At 39.2% G+C, this 18711-nt stretch overlaps 1 protein-coding gene across 3 annotated transcripts in view; it reads left to right on the plus strand.

Annotated features, from left to right (window-relative positions):
* The first annotated feature begins 1408 nt into the window (after window positions 1–1408).
* Window positions 1409–18711, plus strand: part of CFAP300 (cilia and flagella associated protein 300) — a 37703-nt gene continuing 20400 nt past the window's right edge. Inside the window, exons 1-3 of one of the 3 annotated variants that reach the window (XM_004484113.5) lie at window positions 1409–1612; window positions 1756–1837; window positions 10801–10876. In XM_004484113.5, the coding sequence (XP_004484170.1) occupies window positions 1503–1612; window positions 1756–1837; window positions 10801–10876 (268 nt within the window). In that variant the 5' untranslated portion in view covers window positions 1409–1502. The remainder of the gene's footprint in view (window positions 1613–1755; window positions 1838–10800; window positions 10877–18711) is intronic. The other 2 variants (XM_023586255.3, XM_058289195.2) reach the window with 2 other exon arrangements.

Genomic DNA, 18711 nt, shown 5'->3' on the forward strand with positions numbered 1-18711 from the left:
AGAAGACATCCAAATGGCTAATAAGCATATGAAAAGCTGTTCAACAACACTAGCTATCAAGGCAATGCAAAAAAAATCACAACAGGACATAAATACAACCCCAGGAGAATGGCTAAAATAAAAAGAGAATACTGTCTTACATGTTGGCAAGAATGTGGAGCAACTGGAAATCTCATACAGTAGGAATTGGGGTGTAAATTGATCTACTTTGGAAAACTTTTTGGCAGAATCTACTAACACTAGACATAGTTATACCATATGGCTGGACAACTCCAATCCTGGCTACATATCCAATAGAAATGAATGTGCAAATCCATCAAAAAAGGCATGCACAAAAATCTTCATAGCTGCTTCCATAATAGCCTCAAATTGGGAAAAAAAACAAAACGTTAAGCTGTGGTGTGGGAATGAAATGCTAAACAACAGTGAAAAAGAATGGCCTTGGGAAGCGGATTTGGCTCAGCTGATAGAGCATCCGCCTATCATATAGGTGGTCCAGGGTTCGACCCAGGGCCTCCTGACCCATGTGGAGCATAAGGAGTGCCCTGCCACACAAGGGTGTCCCCCACGTAGGGGAGCCCCACGCGCAAGGAGTGCACCCCGTAAGGAGAGCCGCCTCACACGAAAAAAGCACAGCCAGCCCAGGAGTGGCGCACAGACACAGAGAGCTGACACAATAAAAAGAGACACAGATTCCAGGTGTTGCTGACAAGAATGCAAGCGGACACAGAAGAACACACAGCAAATGGACAGAGAGCAGACAACGGGGTGGGTGGGTGAGAGAAACAAATTTAAAAAAATAAATCTTAAAAAAAAAAAGAAAAGCATGGCCTCTGTCCCTCTGGTGCTGCTCCTGGCCGAGGGTCACCAAGAGCAGCTCCTGCTGACGAGAGGAAAGGGCGGGGAGGCAGAAAGCGGGGCACGAGAACGACTGCCCCACTCCGAGGCCGGATAAAAGAACACTGAAACCGTAGAGAGAAAATGCTCACTAGGAGAAAAAAAAGACATTTCTGTTTATTAAACATCCCGTTACGTTGCGTGGGGTACAGAAAACTCGTTCAGTTTTCAGATTTCACTTTCCGAGAAAAAAAATTGAGACATGGTAAAAGCAAATAGTTGCCAGTCTAATCACATAAGCATTTGTCGTCCAAAACAGATCAACCTAATTAATTCAGAATAATTTTTTCCTCAGAAACGTTTGAGTCACCACACTTGGGTGTGAGAGCTCAGCGCTTACACCCAGGAAATTAACCCGTGGGGAGTAATCCTAAAGAACCCGGTTCCGCGAGCCTCGACGGGCAGCTTTCCCGGGTCGCGGCCCCGAGTCCGCCTCCCGGCTAAGGGGGTGCTTGGGGAGCGGGGCGTGGGGCCCACACGCCGTGGGCCCAGCGAGGGGACGCCCAGTGCCCGCTCCGCGCCGCCTCGCCGCCCGCCTTCCCGCCGCCGCGCGCCTCGCCGCGTCTCCATGGAAACGGCCGGGCTCCCGCCGAGCCGCAACCACGATGGCGGCGGGGGACCCTGGGGACTGCGGCGGCTACTACTTCAGGTGGCTGCCGCAGAGACCCTTCCCGTCTCTGAGCGCGCAGGAGACCGCCAGCCGGCTGCGCCAGTGGTGAGGGCGCGCGGGCGCCGACGGAAGCGCCCCGGGCTCGGCGGCGGCGCGGGCGGCGCGGCCCTCTTGGGGCTCCCCGGGCCGGGGCCTGCCGGGGCGCGGCGCGCGCGGGGACGCGCTCACTCCTTTCTCCCCTGCCCCAGGTCCATGCTGGGCAGAATCCAGGCGCAGGCGTTTGGGTTTGACGAGACCTTTCAGGCTTACCGGAAGGATGACTTCGTTCTGGTTGGTATGGGCTGGAGGGGTCCCGCCCCTGCTGGTTCCTAACGTACCCCACTTGGCCACGGGCTCGCGGGAACTCGCCGTTTCCTAGCGGCGTCTTGTTCTTGCAGTTTGGGGGCAGTGAAAGGAGCGAATCGTTTTGTGAAGAGGAACTTTTGCATTTACCTTCACCATAAATTGGTTTTTCCTTGAGCACGTTCTTAACTACCTGCCGTACCCTGCCTCAGAGAACTTCCCGATTCTGGACGGATACTAGAAAATCAGCCTTGTCCCCCCTTGTCATAGGCCGCCTCATTGTTTAATACTATTACCCAGCTTTATCACCAGCTTTATTTACCAGGTTTATCTCCAAAATAGTTTTGGTGGTTTCTCAAAATCTGATTCACCCTTTGAGAATTGGGCTTCGGGGTCTAACAATAGTTACAAATAAGGAATTCCAAAAATATATATATATTTTAAGTAATAGCAGAATTGTTGAAAAAAGACTAGTTTTGTGTGATTTATGTATCATTAAAAATATTTATAGTAATAAAAAAAGACTTTAGGTGCTCGAGGTGACTACTATGAAAGGGGAAATACTCGCTCGTCGTTTGTTAAAATCCAGTCACGTTAAGTCCGACTCCAATCTTATTTACTGTGTTGTGTTTTTTTCCCTCCTCAATCAAATGGAAAATATGGTTATGGTCTTTGAAATTATCTTCATTTTTTCCCACTCGTGCCCGTCGGGCGTTAACTTTAATTTATAGTTGGCATAGTTTAGTCTCTCATTCACAAACATTTCCTGAGGGCTTACCATGTGCTCGGCATCCTGCCAATTGCTGGAGATACAAGGAGGAACAAGACAGACCAGGGCTGGCTTTTCAAGGATCTTACAGGCCTGTGGGAAAGACTGCCAATAAACAAATACAATCTGATCATTTCATGTAGTGGTAAGAGCAGTGAAGAGAGTGAGCAGAGAACAGGGAACATAAGCTAGAGTTGCCAGGCTTCTCTTAACCTAATACATAAGTCAGAATATTTACTATGAGGATAAATGGGTTAAATGTCTATTTTCCTTTTCCTAGGATTGCGTAAAACTGTCACAATGCTACTATTAATAATATTAATGACATTTCTCAAACATTCATAGCTAGATTTTTATATATAAATTTTAAACATTTTTCATTTATACCAGTGCTGGTTCCCAAACTAATATTGTTTGTTGTTTTTTTTTTTTCACAAAGAAGATCAGGATCTTAATTCCCTGCATTTTAGAATATTGTACAGTTGTTTAATAAAAGTCATGTATTCAATAAATATTTGTTGAATACTTACTTTGTCCCTGCTGGGGATATTAAAAAGATGAAGAAACCTGTACAATTTGGAAGCTAGAAGTGTAAATAATGCTGTATAATACCATAAAATAATTGCTTTAATGAGAAAAGAGAAGGTATCCTAGGCACAAGAAAAATGCTCACCCCAGGGAAGGGCATTGGTGTCAGGAAAAATATCTTGGAGGAGAGTGTAGAATTAATTTTGGTTCAGCAAACTCAAGGTTCGTCCATAATACTACGCTATTTTAAAAAAATGAATTTTCAAGCTCTTCACATTTGTCATTTTTTCCCAGTAGGTGGACAGTCTTATTTCCATTTTTTAATTCTAAGAAATGTTTTCAATCATTCCATGTAGCTAACTTGGAAGGAAATAAAGTGCTGTGGCTAAGAGCAGGGCCCTGAAGGGAGTTACCTTGAAGCTAATGAAACTTCAGGACCCTTACTAGCACAAGCTCCTCCCTTGCTGAAGCCCCTTCAAAGACCCTCTGAAAGGCCCTGGCAGTATATTCACATGATCGTGTGATTAGGAACATTTTCAAAAATAAGATATTTTTGTATTCGTTTTCTTAGAGAGGACCCCTAAAATTGGGTAAGGTAAAGGCCTAATGAAGCCGGAATCACCCCTGATTTGGCCTCTCATGTCACCTATCCGGGTTCAGATTCCAACTCTTGCCACTTACAAGTGATATGGCATTGGGCAAATTACTTAACTTTCTTTGGCTTCCATTTACCTTTCCTCAGAATAGTCACAGTGCTTGGCACGTAGTAAGTGTTAAATAAGTAATTTTGAATGCGAAAATAATGGTGAATACCGATGGGATTGTTATGAAGATTAAATGGAGTAATATATTTAAAATATTTAGCAAAGTGCTGGCTCATAATAAGTGCTTAATATGTGTTAACTATTATTGTTATTAACATTTGTATACCACTTTATACAAATGGTTTTAAAAAACTATTTTTCTACAGCAGTGATGGCTCCTATGTGCCAGATATAGCTCTCAGCACATTTATCTCTAATCTTTACCACAATCTGATAAATTTGGTGTTTTTACCCCCATTTTACAGCTAAGGAAACTGGAACTCAGAGAGGTTAAGTAATGTTAGGAAGAACACCCAACAAATGGCAGATCCAATCTCAAGTTCATGCCTTTTTTACTCTACATTCCAGATTGTTTCTATGACAGATACTCACAATTAAACAAAGGGTGTTGCTTAAACTAGAATCCCAGGTTTTTTATTTTCCCTTTCAACTTAAAAACAAATTACACCTCAAAAGCTCAATTGTGAGGTGGTGAGTAGATAAGAAGAAGAAATGAAACGTTCATTTGGCAAACATTTCTTCTGTTCCCGAGTTTGTATAGATGAATAAGACATATTTACTGAGATGGAACAGACCAAAACTTGAATTGCTGAGTGAGGACTGATAGAATACATACCGTATCCAAAAAGTACTGTGGTGGCACAAAAGAAAAAGTGATCATTTTTTATTGAGGTAGTCAGAGGAGGGTTTACAAAAGAAGAGACACTTGAGCAAGTGTGTGAAAGATGAGCAAGAATTTACCATGTAGAAAAGTGGGGAAATGTTGGAAAGATGGTGGGATGATGTGTTTAATGACACTTGGTGCCACGTGTTAAGGTTTAGGCTTTAACTAATGAGGAGTAACTGAAAGGTTTTCAGCAAGACAATAAAATTTAAATATTGCCTTCACTTTGGAGCAGTGAGGCAGGTAGTTTGTTAGGACTGAGCCTGGAACCAGTGAGACCAAATTAGAAACTGTTGCCCTCCAGACAAAATATGGTGATGTCCTGGATTAAGGCAATGTGCTAGGGTGACCTGGAGAGGTGTTCAGTAGGGAAGCAGTACTTATGGACAAATAAGATGTTAAGAGTAGAAGAGAGGGGACATGTAGGAAGATGTCCAAGCTTCTGGCTTGTTGACTGGAGTGGCCGATGAAGCTATTAAATATGTAGAAAATGCAAAAGAATAAACATGGGAAATGAGTTCACTTCAGGTGTGCAGAAATTGAGGTGTATTCAGGTTGCAGTATCCAGTAGGCAGTTGAATATAAGGTCTAATTTGGGGCCTCAGAAGAGAGCTCTCCTCAAGTCAGAGCTTCCTGAGACTCGAGGACTCCCATAGGACTAGGGAGGGTGAAAGGAGTTTCCCATAAACTGAGAGGAAGCTCCCTGACTTCACTCTCCTGAAGACCTGCACAGCACTTGTGCAATTTCTCATGGACAGAACTTAGTCTGGTGGCCACATTCCAGGGAAGGTAGGCCTTGCAGCCTCTTAGCTGAGCACATTGCTGTCCCCTGTAAAATGGGGATTCCTTAATTAAGAAAGGAAGGAACTGACAGATAGGAAACCAGCAAGCAGTATGCCACACAGATGATATAATCAAATATCTACTTAGGTTTCAGATGTATGGCATATAATAGACATTTTGAATGACATGAAATAGTATATTAGTTTAGGAATCCTAATGTTCACATTTTATGAAACAAGTTTATTCAGAGTCTTTGAATGGTAAATCTGTAGTTAACTTTCTGAGGAATTGCCAAACAGTTTTCCACAGCAGCTGTACCATTTTTAAATCCCACCAACAATGCATAGTAGAGTTTCAATTTCTCCATATCCTTGCCACTATTTGTTATTTTCTGTTTGTTTGTTTTTTTTCAATAATAGCCATCCAAGAGACTGTGAAATGGTAGTTCATTGTGCTTTTGATTTGGATTTCCCTAATGGCTAATGAAGTTGAATATTTTTCATGTGTTTATAGGCCATTTTTATATCTTCTTTGGAGAGATGTCTATTCGAGTCCTTTGCCCATTTTTTAATTGGGTGATTTATCTTTTTATTGTCCAGTTATAGGATTTTCATGTGCATTTTTTACATCAATGTCCTTGTTTCCAATATAACTAGTTTTTTTAATCATCTATTTTCTGAAGCACATCAGTTTTCCTTCCATCAAAGTTGTTTGAAATACAGAAAATTCCTTCGAATTCTCCACTGGGAATTCTATAACAAACAAAAAATTCCCTTTGCTTACATTAGATCAGTTTTTAAATTTCATACTTCAGGTCTATAATCGCAATCTCAGTAACATAACCACTTAACTGCTTTATTTGAGGACCTTTTTGGAGTCTTATTTCCATTGGCTCTAGGTCAATTCTCTGCAGGCCAGTTAGCCTATCCATTTATTATTACGTCCAAAACATGTAATTGTGCATTGGTAACCCTCAAGAATAATTTCTAAATCTGAATTAAATTTCTTTCTCCCTTTTATACTGATTCAGACAACTTCTAAGAAGTATCCAAAGCCTGTATTAATGGAGGTTAATTCCCGCGTGCGTGTCTTTTCTACAACATAGCTTTAGAAATTAATATAGTTGCCTGAGCACTCTTGAATTTGAAACAACTTGTAAGATTTTAAAGCATCTTCCTTTTTTCTGAGGAATAAATTTGGGGGAAATTATTGTTTTACATTATTTAGATATATATGATACCCTTTTTTTTCTGAATTTTTAAATTTAATTGCTTTTTCTTTCTAAAGATACATAGATCCCAAAAAATGTTACTTTAAAAATATAGGAGGTTCCCACATACCCCACCCCCCCCCCCACTCCTCCCACATCAACAACCTCTTTCATCATTGTGGCACATTCATTGCATTTGGTGAATGCATTTTGGAGCACAGCTGCGTTGCATGGATTATAGTTTACACTGTAGTTTACTCTCCCCCAGGCCATTCAGTGGGTTATGACAGGATATATAATGTCCAGCTTCTGTCCCTGCAATATCATGATACCCTATTTAAATTTATCATGATCCCTACCATTGGAATGTAAATGCCATGGAAACAGGGACTTTGTCTTGTTTGGCATTACGTAGATATTAATACTTACTGAATGTGTTAATCCTAATCCTCGTCACCTGGTCCTCTTCAATGTTCCCTTTCTCATTAAATGGCACCCATTCTACCCGGTTTTTCATACAGAACACCTAGGAGTCATCTTTGATTCCTCCTCTTCTGTCCTTCTAAATATTGGTCGAGTCCATCCGCTTCTGCTTCTCTCCTTCCCCACTTGCTTCCACCTTGACTGATAGGAGCATCAGGTCTTGCCTGGTTTGCAACTCTGCCCTCTAGCCTGTCTCTGTACATCTCTGCATTTCATTCTCCATACTGCAGCCAGGATGAATTTACAAAAATATGACTAATCACATCTCTCTGCTTAAAACCTTTTAATATCGTCCCACTATCCTCAAATCAAAACACAGATCGAGGTCTATATCAATCTTCGCCTTCACTTGACCTTCAGGTTCTTTTACTCTGATGATTACCTCGCTTCTGTAGCCACACTGAACCCCTCTTTATGTTCCTTGAATGGAATGTCCTAGCTTTCTCACCTAGAGCCTTCACACATGCCCATAGTTAAATGTTCATGAACTTTTGTGATCCAGTTTAGTTAAACTTTTGTTAGCTTGAAGTCCACCATGGAAATTGTCAAGTGCCAAATCAGAGCTTTTTGGCGAGTGGGAAGGAGGGTCACTTGTGAAACATTTACCGGTATATCTCTTTGTCCAGTTAACTCTACTCACCTTTCAGATCTCAACCTAAATATTCTTATTGTGTTGTACTTTCTTCCCTAATGCCATTAGATTAGGTCTGCCTTTTGTGTAGTCTCTGTATGGCCTGCACTTCTTTGTAATACTCATGGCACATTATTTACTGTTTTTCTCTGTTAGTCTGGAAACTCTGTGGGAGAAGGGACTGTGTACATTGGATTTTGGAATTAGAAAGTCAGGAGTACTTTTAGTGGAGGGCTGAGAGCAAAGGCCAAATTCCAGAGGACTGAGTGATAGAGAAATGATACAACTTAGATTCCTCTTTCAAGAAGCTATTTAGAAAAAAAAGAGAGTGATGCTTGAAAGGAATGTCAAATTAAAGGATGCACTTATTTATTCAACAATCAAATAACAGAACAATTCAAAGAAAAAGTCAATAATTTTTCTCTATCCCAATCTATTCCTACCCTCTATTCCTTCAATCTCCCTTTTCCCACACCCCAAAGTATGGCATTTGTTGGATCATAAAATATACATGTTTTAATGTTCATAGATAATAGCAGATTACCTCCCTAAAAGTCTGTAGAGATTCACATTCTTACTAGCAGCAGGTGAAATTGCATATTTTCTGGTACTCTCACTAAAAGTTACGAGTTTTTTTAATATTGCCAATTTAATGGGTAAGAAGTGATGGCATCTGGTTTTTCTTTTTCTTTTTTTTCACGGCTCTTAAAGGTGGGTACCGTTCATATGTTTATTGGCTGTGTGTATTTTTTACATGCCTGTTTGAATCCTTTGGCTATTTACAAGTTGGGTTGTTTCTTATTCTTATCTTAAATATTGGACTATTTTTATTCTTACCCTTGAGAATGTTAGCCCCACCCCCCCTTTTTATCATATTTATTGCAAATATTTTCTCCTGATCTATTGTTTTACTTTTGCCTTAATGCTCATCACATTATGTTTTCTGGCTGACCAGTACCTTTTGAATACCATGTTTGGTTTATGTATATATTTTATTAGAGATGTTGTGAACTTTCAAAATACAATCATGCACACGTGCAGAATTCCCATACAATACCCTTCCACCAATACCTTACATTGTTGTGGTACATTTGTTATAGATTATGAGGTAACATTATCAGACTCTTACCACTAACTATGGTCAATAGCTTACATTTAGTATATTTTTTCCATACTCCCTATTAACACAGTACTTCCTTGACATTGATGCAAGAATCTTACAGTATTACTGTTAACTAAAGTCCATAGGTTATATTAATTATGTTTTCCTCATGCATCTCCATGTTCTTACCACCTTGTAATAGTGATGTACATTTGTTTTAGTTCATAGAAAGACATTCTTGTATTTGTACTATTAATCACAAATCTCATCCACCTCTAGGTTCACTATGTTATTCAGTCCTTAGGTTTTTCTCTAGCTTTCTTTCAAATGACGTTTACATCCCTAGACCACCCCTTTCAGCCACAATTCCATTTATAAACCAGCTGTGTGAGTTTTATTCATTATGATGAGTTACCATCAACTCTATCCATTTCCACAATTTTACAGTCAAGTTAATTCTAATTTCTACATACATTAAGTATCAGTTCCCCTTCTCAGCCCTCCTAATAACCTATACTTTAGGTTTTAACTCCATGCATTTATTCTTTGTATTTAGTTCATATTAGTGAGACCATACAATATTTGTCCTTTTGTGTCTGGCTTATTTCATTCAGCATAATGTCTTCAGGGTTCATCCATATTATCATATGTGTCCCAATTTCATTTCTTTCTGAGGCATAATATTTCATCATTTGTGTATACCATACTTTGTTTATCCTTTCATCAGTTGATGGACCCTTGGGTTTTTTCCATCTTTTGGCAATTGTGAACATCACCGCTATGAACATAGGTGCATCATTCTACATTCCCCCCGACAGTGAAGAAGTGTTCCTATTTCTCCACATCCTCTAAGCACTTACTGTTTTTTTTTTTTTAATTCTGACTATTCTATGAGGTGTGAGATAGTATCTCATTATAGTTTTGATTTGCATTTCCCTAATAGCTAGTGATATTGGACATCTTTTCATGTGCTTTTTCACCATTTGTATTTCTTCTTTGGAGAAATGTCTCAAGTCTTTTGCCCATTTTTAAACTGGATTGTTGCTGTTTTATTGTTAAGTTGAACACCATGTTTTGGGGGGAGTAGTTTCCAGCCTTGTAAGTCCAAAGTGGAACCCCAAACATTTGACTCCCATATTCTCAGGCATGCTCCTGGGGCCTAGGCTTATCAAGCAGACTCATCAGGCAAGACTGGGATTTTGAAGTGAGCAACTTTTAGGAAGTGGCACACAGAATCCGTTTCTCAGGCAGAGGTGGGAACCGAGGTGTCCAGTTTTCAGGCAGGACAGTCCTGGCACAGTTGTGGCCTTGGCAAAGAAGAGTGGGGGTGCTTCCTCCAGTGCTTGACGGGGCTGCCCTAGGGGTGGCAGTTTCCTCATAAGGGCAGTTGTACCTTTGATTTTGGATTCCTGTGGGTGCCTGACCTTGAGCTTGTTTGTCTCCATCTCTGAAAATTCTGAACACTACCTGAGATCATTTTCATGCATTTCTTTTCTGCCTTTTTGACTGGAATCAGCTGCTGCTGCTTGGAACTAAACATCTGCACTACTTTATTGTCTTTGGCTTTTCTATGTGTCCCTTTGGCAGAATTAAATTGACTTAGACTTACTAAGGTTCCTGTCCCAGTAACCTTTTTGAGACAACTCAGTAAGGTGGGAGAAAAAAAGTTTTTATGCTTTACATAACCTACTTTTACTATAAATCATTATTTTCTATAAATCATTATTTTCTATTTATTAAGACTCAAAGATATCTGTATTTGGATACACAATGTTGTTCATACTGCTCTAAGTTGAAGGTAATTTCTTCATTTCTCTATCAAATATTAGCCAAATTAAAATTGTCCTTCCTCCCTTGTTTGAAGTAAATGAGATTTTACTATAGCCATTTTTAAAGTTAATTTTTATTACCATTTATAACAAAATACTTACTTGTTCCCCTCAAATTTGTATTTTAGGCTTTTTTCAAAGACCCAAATGTTATTCCCAATTTGAAATTACTTTCAGATTCTTCTGGGCAATGGATTACATTAGGTAAGTAAAATTTATTTTCATCTTTTCAGGTGACTATTTTACTCTTATAACAGTTTTGTCTGAGGTATTTTCCTGATTAAAATGTAAATTATGAATGATGACTCTTCTATTTGTAACCTGAAGACTAAGTGTGGCCAGATGTGCAGGCCTGTCCTGGGCCTCCCTTCAGGGAGTTCCCTGCTGGTCCTCTGGTTTAGCGCACGAGGAATTTTTCTCTTCTTCTTTATTCAGAAAGCATTTCTTATGCACCTTCTATGTACTCTGCTAGATGCCAGCAACATTAAAATGAATAAGAGAAAACCTGCACTCAAGGATATGTAAAAAATGTACGTGCAATAATATATCACAGGTGCTACCACAGAAGTGGGAGTAAGAGGGCAGGAAAAGATCCACTGATGGGGATGCTTGGGCTAAATCTTGACTGTGATGGGTCATGGATTTCTGACAAGAAATTGTCACCATGGAATTAAAAAATATAATCTCTTAAATCATGGAGGAGAACATCTTAAATTTTCAAAAGAAGAATTTTGTGTAGATAATTTTTTCATAATACATTGAAATACAGCTAGATATTTTAAAAAAATAATACCCAACCACTTAAACACTTAGAACACTCACTTAAGTCTCTTAAACAGCTGTCAGGTCAATGAAGAAATCAGAGAACTAATAGAAGACATTTTGAAAACAAAAACATGGGCACTATATTTTATACTTTAGATTGCAGCCTCTTAATAGGATAAGTAAAAACTTGTATTTCATTTAGAAAGAGAATCTGGATGGTAATATAAATTTGTGCTGAAGAAAATACAAATTAATGTAAAGTACTGGATAGGTTCTGTTTTTGTTTTTTACAAATTCTTACATTGTATCTTCATGGAATTCTTTTTTTGAGGTACCAGGGCCGGCCTGGGACTCATAAGTGGGAAGCTGACACTTAATCACTGAGCCAAATTGGCTTCCCTAAATTGTTTTTTTTCATGTGATTGCTTGTTTATCTTTTTTGTTTTTAGGAGGCATCAGGACTCGAACCTGGGACCTCCCATGTGGGAAGTAGGCACTCTACTGCTTGAGCCACATCTGCTTCCCCGTGGAATTCTAATAGCCCGACACAAAAATAGCTTCTTAAAGTATTAGCCAAAAACAAGATTACGGTTTACAATTTTAGCCTTAGTAGGTCAGATTTTAGTGCTTTTGGCTGGAGACTCCTATAAAATTTATAGAGCAAAAAGCTGGTACAGTGTGATCTTCAGACTACTTATAAAGTTAAACTGACATCTGAGCAAATGTATTCAGACTACTTATAAAGTTAAACTGACATCTGAGCAAATGTATTTACTAACTCAGCGTTTTCAAAAGTAAATAATCAGAGCCATATATTGCAGTGTTTATAAAACAAACTTTTAAAAAATAAAAATAAGGTTCACTGAAATAAGTGTCCAATATTCCCCCATGTTGGTACATATTTCACAAAATAGCACTGACTTACTCTCTAGTTTTTGAAGAAGGCATTGCAAACAGAGTTTCTAAAGTTCTCAAGAGGGAGCAAGTGGCTGAGTGCCTGCTTCCGTGTACAAGGTCCCTCCCAGGTTCAATCCCTGGTACTGCGTAATTCCACATGGGCCTGATAGGATCAATTAGAAGTATCCTGAAAAATAGATCAAAGAGATAGCCATCCAATTTAGAAGCGGACATTTTTAGTGGATCTCTGGCTCTCTTCCAGAGGTAAGTAAGGCCTACTTACATTCCTTCTTTTTCTGATGCATAGGCCATCTTCTCTCTAATTTTTCTCTGAAGGCCTTTATAAACAAAAGAAAAAAGAGAGGAAAATGGGACAAAAGATACTTTCCTAGCAAATGAGTCATTTGTGTTTTTTGTTTGTTTATTTTTAGAAGGTACTGGGAATGAACCCTGTACTTTTGAAGCAGCCCCTCAAGCACTGAGCTACACCCACTCCCCTATGAATTGAGTTTTTTGTGTTTTAAGATTTATTATTTCCTCCTTCCCCTACCCCTACCCCCATCCTGCTGTTTTTGCTGTCTGTGTCCATTCCCTGTGTGAACTTCTGTATCTATTTCTCTTTTGTCTTCTCTTCTCGTATTTTCTCCTCTAGGATTCACTGGATTCAGGGACCTCTGATATGGAGAGAGGTTCCCTGTCAGCTGTGCCGCTGCAGTTCCTGGTCTCTGCTGCGCTTCACCCTGACTCTCCCCTTCGTTTCTCTTTTGTTGCATCATCACCTTGCTGTGTGACTCACTTGTGCAGGCGCTGGCTCACCACACAGGCACTCATGGGCACTCAACTCGCCACACAGGCACTCGGCTCACCGAGTGGGCACTCGCTCGCCATGCGGGCACACTTTCCCTTCTTCTTTTTCACCAGGGGGCTCCAGGAATTGAACCCAGGTCCTCCCATATGGTAGGTAGAAGCCCTATCACTTGAGCCACATCCACTTCCCTGAGTTGGTTTTAAAGAAAATGGTCATGTCCCCTCCAGCACCAGCTGCACTGCCCAAGGTGCTGCTTGTTGGCGCTCCTTTACCCTTGCAGCTAATTTTAGATGCACATATGCTCTTTCTGCTAACATAAGGGTGTTTCTTCTGTGCCTGGTTAAAGCATTCCACATATTAACTCCCTTTAATTCTCAAAACAACCCTGAGATAGATATAGTATATATCCTTATTTTATAAATGATGAATCAGAGACATAGGCTAAATAACGTGTGATGTTTCATGTAGCTGGAGGAGGGGTGGCACTAAGATTCAAATCCAAAATCTAGAATTCAGGTCCTTGACCACTACACTGTCTTTCCTCTGCCTTTTCATGTTGGTGGGGATTGCCAGAAAGGTACCAACTTGGACACAAAATGGAAAGTAAATGCCCATTTTTTTTAAAGGGATGGGGATTGAACCTGAGACCTTGTACATGGGAAGCAGGCACTCAACCACCGAGCTATATGCCCTCCCCACATTGTATTTTTAAAATTTATTTATTTCTAAGATTTATTTTTATTTATTTATTTCTCCCCACCCCTTGTTTGCACTTGCTGTCTCTGCTTATCTTCCTTGTTTCTTTAGGAGGCACTGGGAACTGAACCCAGGACCTCTAATGTGGGAGGGAGGCACTTAATCTCTTGAGCCACTTCTGTTCCCTCCTTTGTTGTGTCTCTCATTATGTTTTTCTTCTTGTGTTTCTTTTTTTTTTTTTTTTTAAGATTTATTTATTTATTTAATTTCCCCCCCCTCCCCTGGTTGTCTGTTCTTGGTGTCTATTTGTTGCGTCTTGTTTCTTTGTCTGCTTTTGTTTCTTTGTCCGCTTCTGTTGTCGTCAGCGGCACAGGAAGTGTGGGCGGCGCCATTCCTGGGCAGGCTGCACTTTCTTTTCACGCTGGGCGGCTTTCCTCACCAGCGCACTCCTTGCGCGTGGGGGCTCCCCCACGTGGGGGACACCCTTGCTTGGCACGGCACTCCTTGCGCGCATCAGCACTGCGCATGGCCAGCTCCACACGGGTCGAGGAGGCCCGGGGTTTGAACCGCGGACCTCCCATATGGTAGACGGACGCCCTAACCACTGGGCCAAAGTCCGTTTCCCTTCTTGTGTTTCTTGTTGCATCATCTTGTTGTGTCAACTTGTCATGCCTGCCTGTCATGCCAGCTTGCTCTCTTCTTTAGGATGCCCCAGGAACCGAACCAGGGACCTCCCATGTGGTAGGCAGGAGCCCAATCCCTTGAGCCACATCTACTTCCCCACATTGTTTTTTTTTTTAAGATTTATTTTTTATTTATTTCTTTCCCCTTCCCTGCCCCCCCAGTTGTCTGCTCTCTGTGTCCATTTGCTGTGTGTTCTTCTGTGTCCGCTTGTATTCTTGTCAGTGGCACCTGGAATCAGAGTTTCTTTTTGTTTTATCATTTTGCTGCGTCAGCTCTCCGTGTGTGCAGCACCACTCCTGGGCAGTCTGCACTTTTTTCGTGCTGGGCAGCTCTCCTTACGGGACACACTCCTTATGCATGGGACTCCCCTATGCAAGGGACACCCCTGTATGTCATGGCACTCCTTGTACGCATCAGCAATGCACACGGGCCAGCTCCACACGGGTCAAGGAGGCCCTGGGTTTGAACCTTGGACCTCCCATGTGGTAGGTGGATACTCTATCCGTTGAGCCAAATCCACTTCTCTCCCCACATTGTATTTTACTGCTGGTATCAAGGTAGCAAAATACTGTAATACATTCTTAACTTTCTGTGTGATCATAGAGATACACATAGATATAGTTTAAGCAAATTCCTCTATAAAAAGATAGCAAGTAATAGTATTTTTATTATTTAATTGTATTTTTATTATTTTTTATTATCATTAATGTGTGAATTTCTAAATCGCAGGCATTCATGGATGACTAGCAGTGGGTTTCCTATCACTGAAATGTTGAAGTAAAGGCTCATAGAAGCAAAGATTCTTCTTACATTTTAATATGCCTAGGACTCACCTGGGAGATTCATCAAAATGTCCCTTGCCACAAATTCTAATCCAGTAACTCTGAGAGAGGGCTGGCAGGCAAGAGGCTGCAGTGTAATTTGAACAGGACCCTTGCAGGTTTTTATGCTGTACCTTAGGATCATACTTTGAGAAACTCTGAATGGTTGACTTCATTGAGCTCTATCTAACATCCAGGGCTACGTGATAACCCTTAATTACACTAGCATATGGAAGTGCCTGTTTATTCATCTTTAGGTAGGAGCCTCCACTCAGGAACCTTTAGTGTGCCCAGGGGCTTCCCTGCTCTTCTCAGAGCTAGTCCTTTCTTCTCCACATGGCTGCCTTTAACAGTCTTACCCTCTCTTCCGGCTCAGAGCCAATGCTTTGTCAAACCTTTCTTGTTTCCAGGGCAGAATTGTTCTCTCCCTCCATGTCTCCCAGTCTCACTGTTATATATCCTTCTTGGATTTACTGCATTCAGTCACCTACTGTGATTATTTATAAAAAAAAAATTATTGTCTTCCATGCCTGAAACATTCTTTTTCCCTTGAACTAGGTAAATTATCTCTCTTACCAACCAATGTAAGTGTACAGATTTTATAAGTGGACCTGGTTCATACTGCTGTTTATGCCATTTCTTAGGCAAATTCCATTTCATGTTCTGGTTAGCTTGATATCTAAACCCTGAAGAGTGGAATACCTTAGTGATGTCCAGAGTAACATCATTTTCATGTTAAAATAAACTTTATTTCATAAACTTCAATTTATTCAGTAGAGCAAAATTGTCCTCATCATCCTTATGGTAAAGACCTGTAGTTTAATTCAAATAAAAAGTAAGTGCTGTTTTTAATCAATGGAAACTGTATCAAGTACAAGTGAGAATTTAATAAATACTCTTATAATTGTAAATTGAAGAAGCCCTAAAAGATAATTTAGTCCATCTTTTCTTCTTTTTTTTTTTTAATTCCAGAAGTTGTGGCATCTTTCTGCTTTTGACATTACTGTATGTGAGATAGTAAACACTTAACATCTAGAGAAAAATGTTTCTTTATCCCCATCGGGAACCCTGTCTTTTTAGCAGGAACAAAATATGTTAGATCTTGAAAGTTGGCCTTTCCTTAAGCGGCATAGGGTTCTACCAATCCTAGACACCTTATAAACAGCAGGATATTTTTTTGTTTCTTTATTTTGTTTAATGTGTTTTTTTAAACTTTTTATTTTGAAAAAATTTCAAACTTACATGACAGTTAGAAAATAATACAAAACCCACACAGAATTCTTACAAAGCCCCTGACCCAGATACATAGATCCACCAACTTTTAATATTTTGCCCTATTTGCCATATCTTTCTATATCTACCAGTCTGTCTTTCTATTTACTTTTTAAACATTTGAAAGTAGTTTGTACGAGTCGTGCTCCTTGATCACTTAATACTTCCATGTATAATTCCTAGGAACAAGGATATTCATGTATGTAACTGCCTTTATACAGTTATCAAGTTCAAGAAATTTACCACTGATATAAAGCTTACAGTCTATATTCCAGTTTTTTCATATGTCCTAAACATTGTCATTTCGGGCTTTTTCTCCTCATTACTAATCCAGTCATGGATCATGTACTGCATTTAATTATCATTGTCTCCTTAGTCACTCTTTTTTTTTTAATTGTGGAAACATATATACAACATAAATTTTACCATCTCAACCACTCCCAAGCATACCATTCAGTGGAATTAATCACATTCATCCATTACCAGAACTATAAGGTTATATTTTACATTTAGACAAACTTTTATGAACTGAGCACACATCCATTGTTAGAAGTACAATTGATAATATTATCATTACTTTATACCAAGCTCTAAATTCATATAACCATTCTTCAGAACAAGCATACAACTATAACAACAGATTGTAATAATAATAGTTACTACATTTAATATTGATCATTTAAAACCATATATTTACTTTTTATTTTATTACTATGTGCTTTTTTTTATGTAGGTTTATTCAGAAATAAATGTAATTCTACATCCCTGGGATAAAAAGAAAAGGTCTGTTTATCCAGTCTACAATCAAGAAAGGCCCTAATTGATTTAACCCATCTAGAGCAGATTTAAAGCATGATTCAGAATTTATGTAGAATCTAGATCCCTCGTGCTTCAGTTTCCTCTTCCTCTTCTTTTGGTGGATAATTTCTCACTAGCACTGAGATGACAGTAACTGAACTTTCAGTAAGTCCCTTTAAATAAATAAACTCCCCAACTGGCTAAAGTTGTGAAAATCTATATTAACATCTTATAAGAAGTGACCACAATAATAGAGAAAAGGAGATTACTGAATTATTACGTGTCTTTCAGAAAGGATTGCAAAAACACTATAAAATATCAAAAAAAGGGAAGTAGAAAAGAAAATCCCTGTTATCACATCCTGCCCTGTAGCTGTATTTTTAAGTTTATGCTGATAATTAAGAACTAGATGTTGTAACAGCAATAATAGGTGAGTAAACTTTTTTCTTTTCTTTTGATCAATTTTATTGAAACATATTCATAAGCCATACAGTTAATCTAAAGCAGGGGTTCTTAAACCTCTTTTGTTCCACGGATGCCTTTGCCAGTCAGATGAAAACCACGGATCCCTTACATAGTCCATGCTGTACTGTGTATTATTTAATAAATATATCACACCTGCACCAACACGTCCCTACAAGAATAATAGTTTTTTTTTTTAATTTCATTTCAAATTGAAATTGAAATTGAGCTCACGACTCAGTGACATTTGGTATAATCACAGAATTGTGCATTCATCACTTCAGTCAATATTAAAGCATTTTCATTACTCCAAAAAAGGAAAAGAAAGAACAAACAAATAAACAAATGAACACAAAAACACCTACCCCTTATAGTCACTTCTCAATTTATCCTTCCCCTGCCATACGCAACTGCTCATCTATTTCTGTCTCTGTAATTTATTTGTAGTTACTTTTGGCATAGATGAAGTCAAACAGTATATAGTACTTTTTGTCTAGTTTCCTTCACTTAGCCTGCTTCCTTTTATTTATTTTTTACCGTTGATGGAAGGTTATTAATATATTACCATACACTACTCTCTATAGTTTGTTTTGGTTATATTTTTGCCCAAATATCAGCCTGGTATTAACCTCTTGTAACATTAGCTTGTATTTGTTCTACTTCAGAGAAAAACATAGTTACATATGCACTACTAACCATATTCATTTTTCACAAGAAGATTCTCTATGCTATACTGTCACATTTCCATTTTTTAGCTTTCCTTCTAGTGATATACAGGTCCTTAGACTTTCCCTTTCAACGACTATCATACCCATATGATAGCATTACTAATTTAC

The sequence above is a fragment of the Dasypus novemcinctus genome, chromosome 27 (assembly GCF_030445035.2).
Source record: "Dasypus novemcinctus isolate mDasNov1 chromosome 27, mDasNov1.1.hap2, whole genome shotgun sequence".
NCBI classification, from domain to species: Eukaryota; Metazoa; Chordata; class Mammalia; order Cingulata; family Dasypodidae; genus Dasypus; species Dasypus novemcinctus.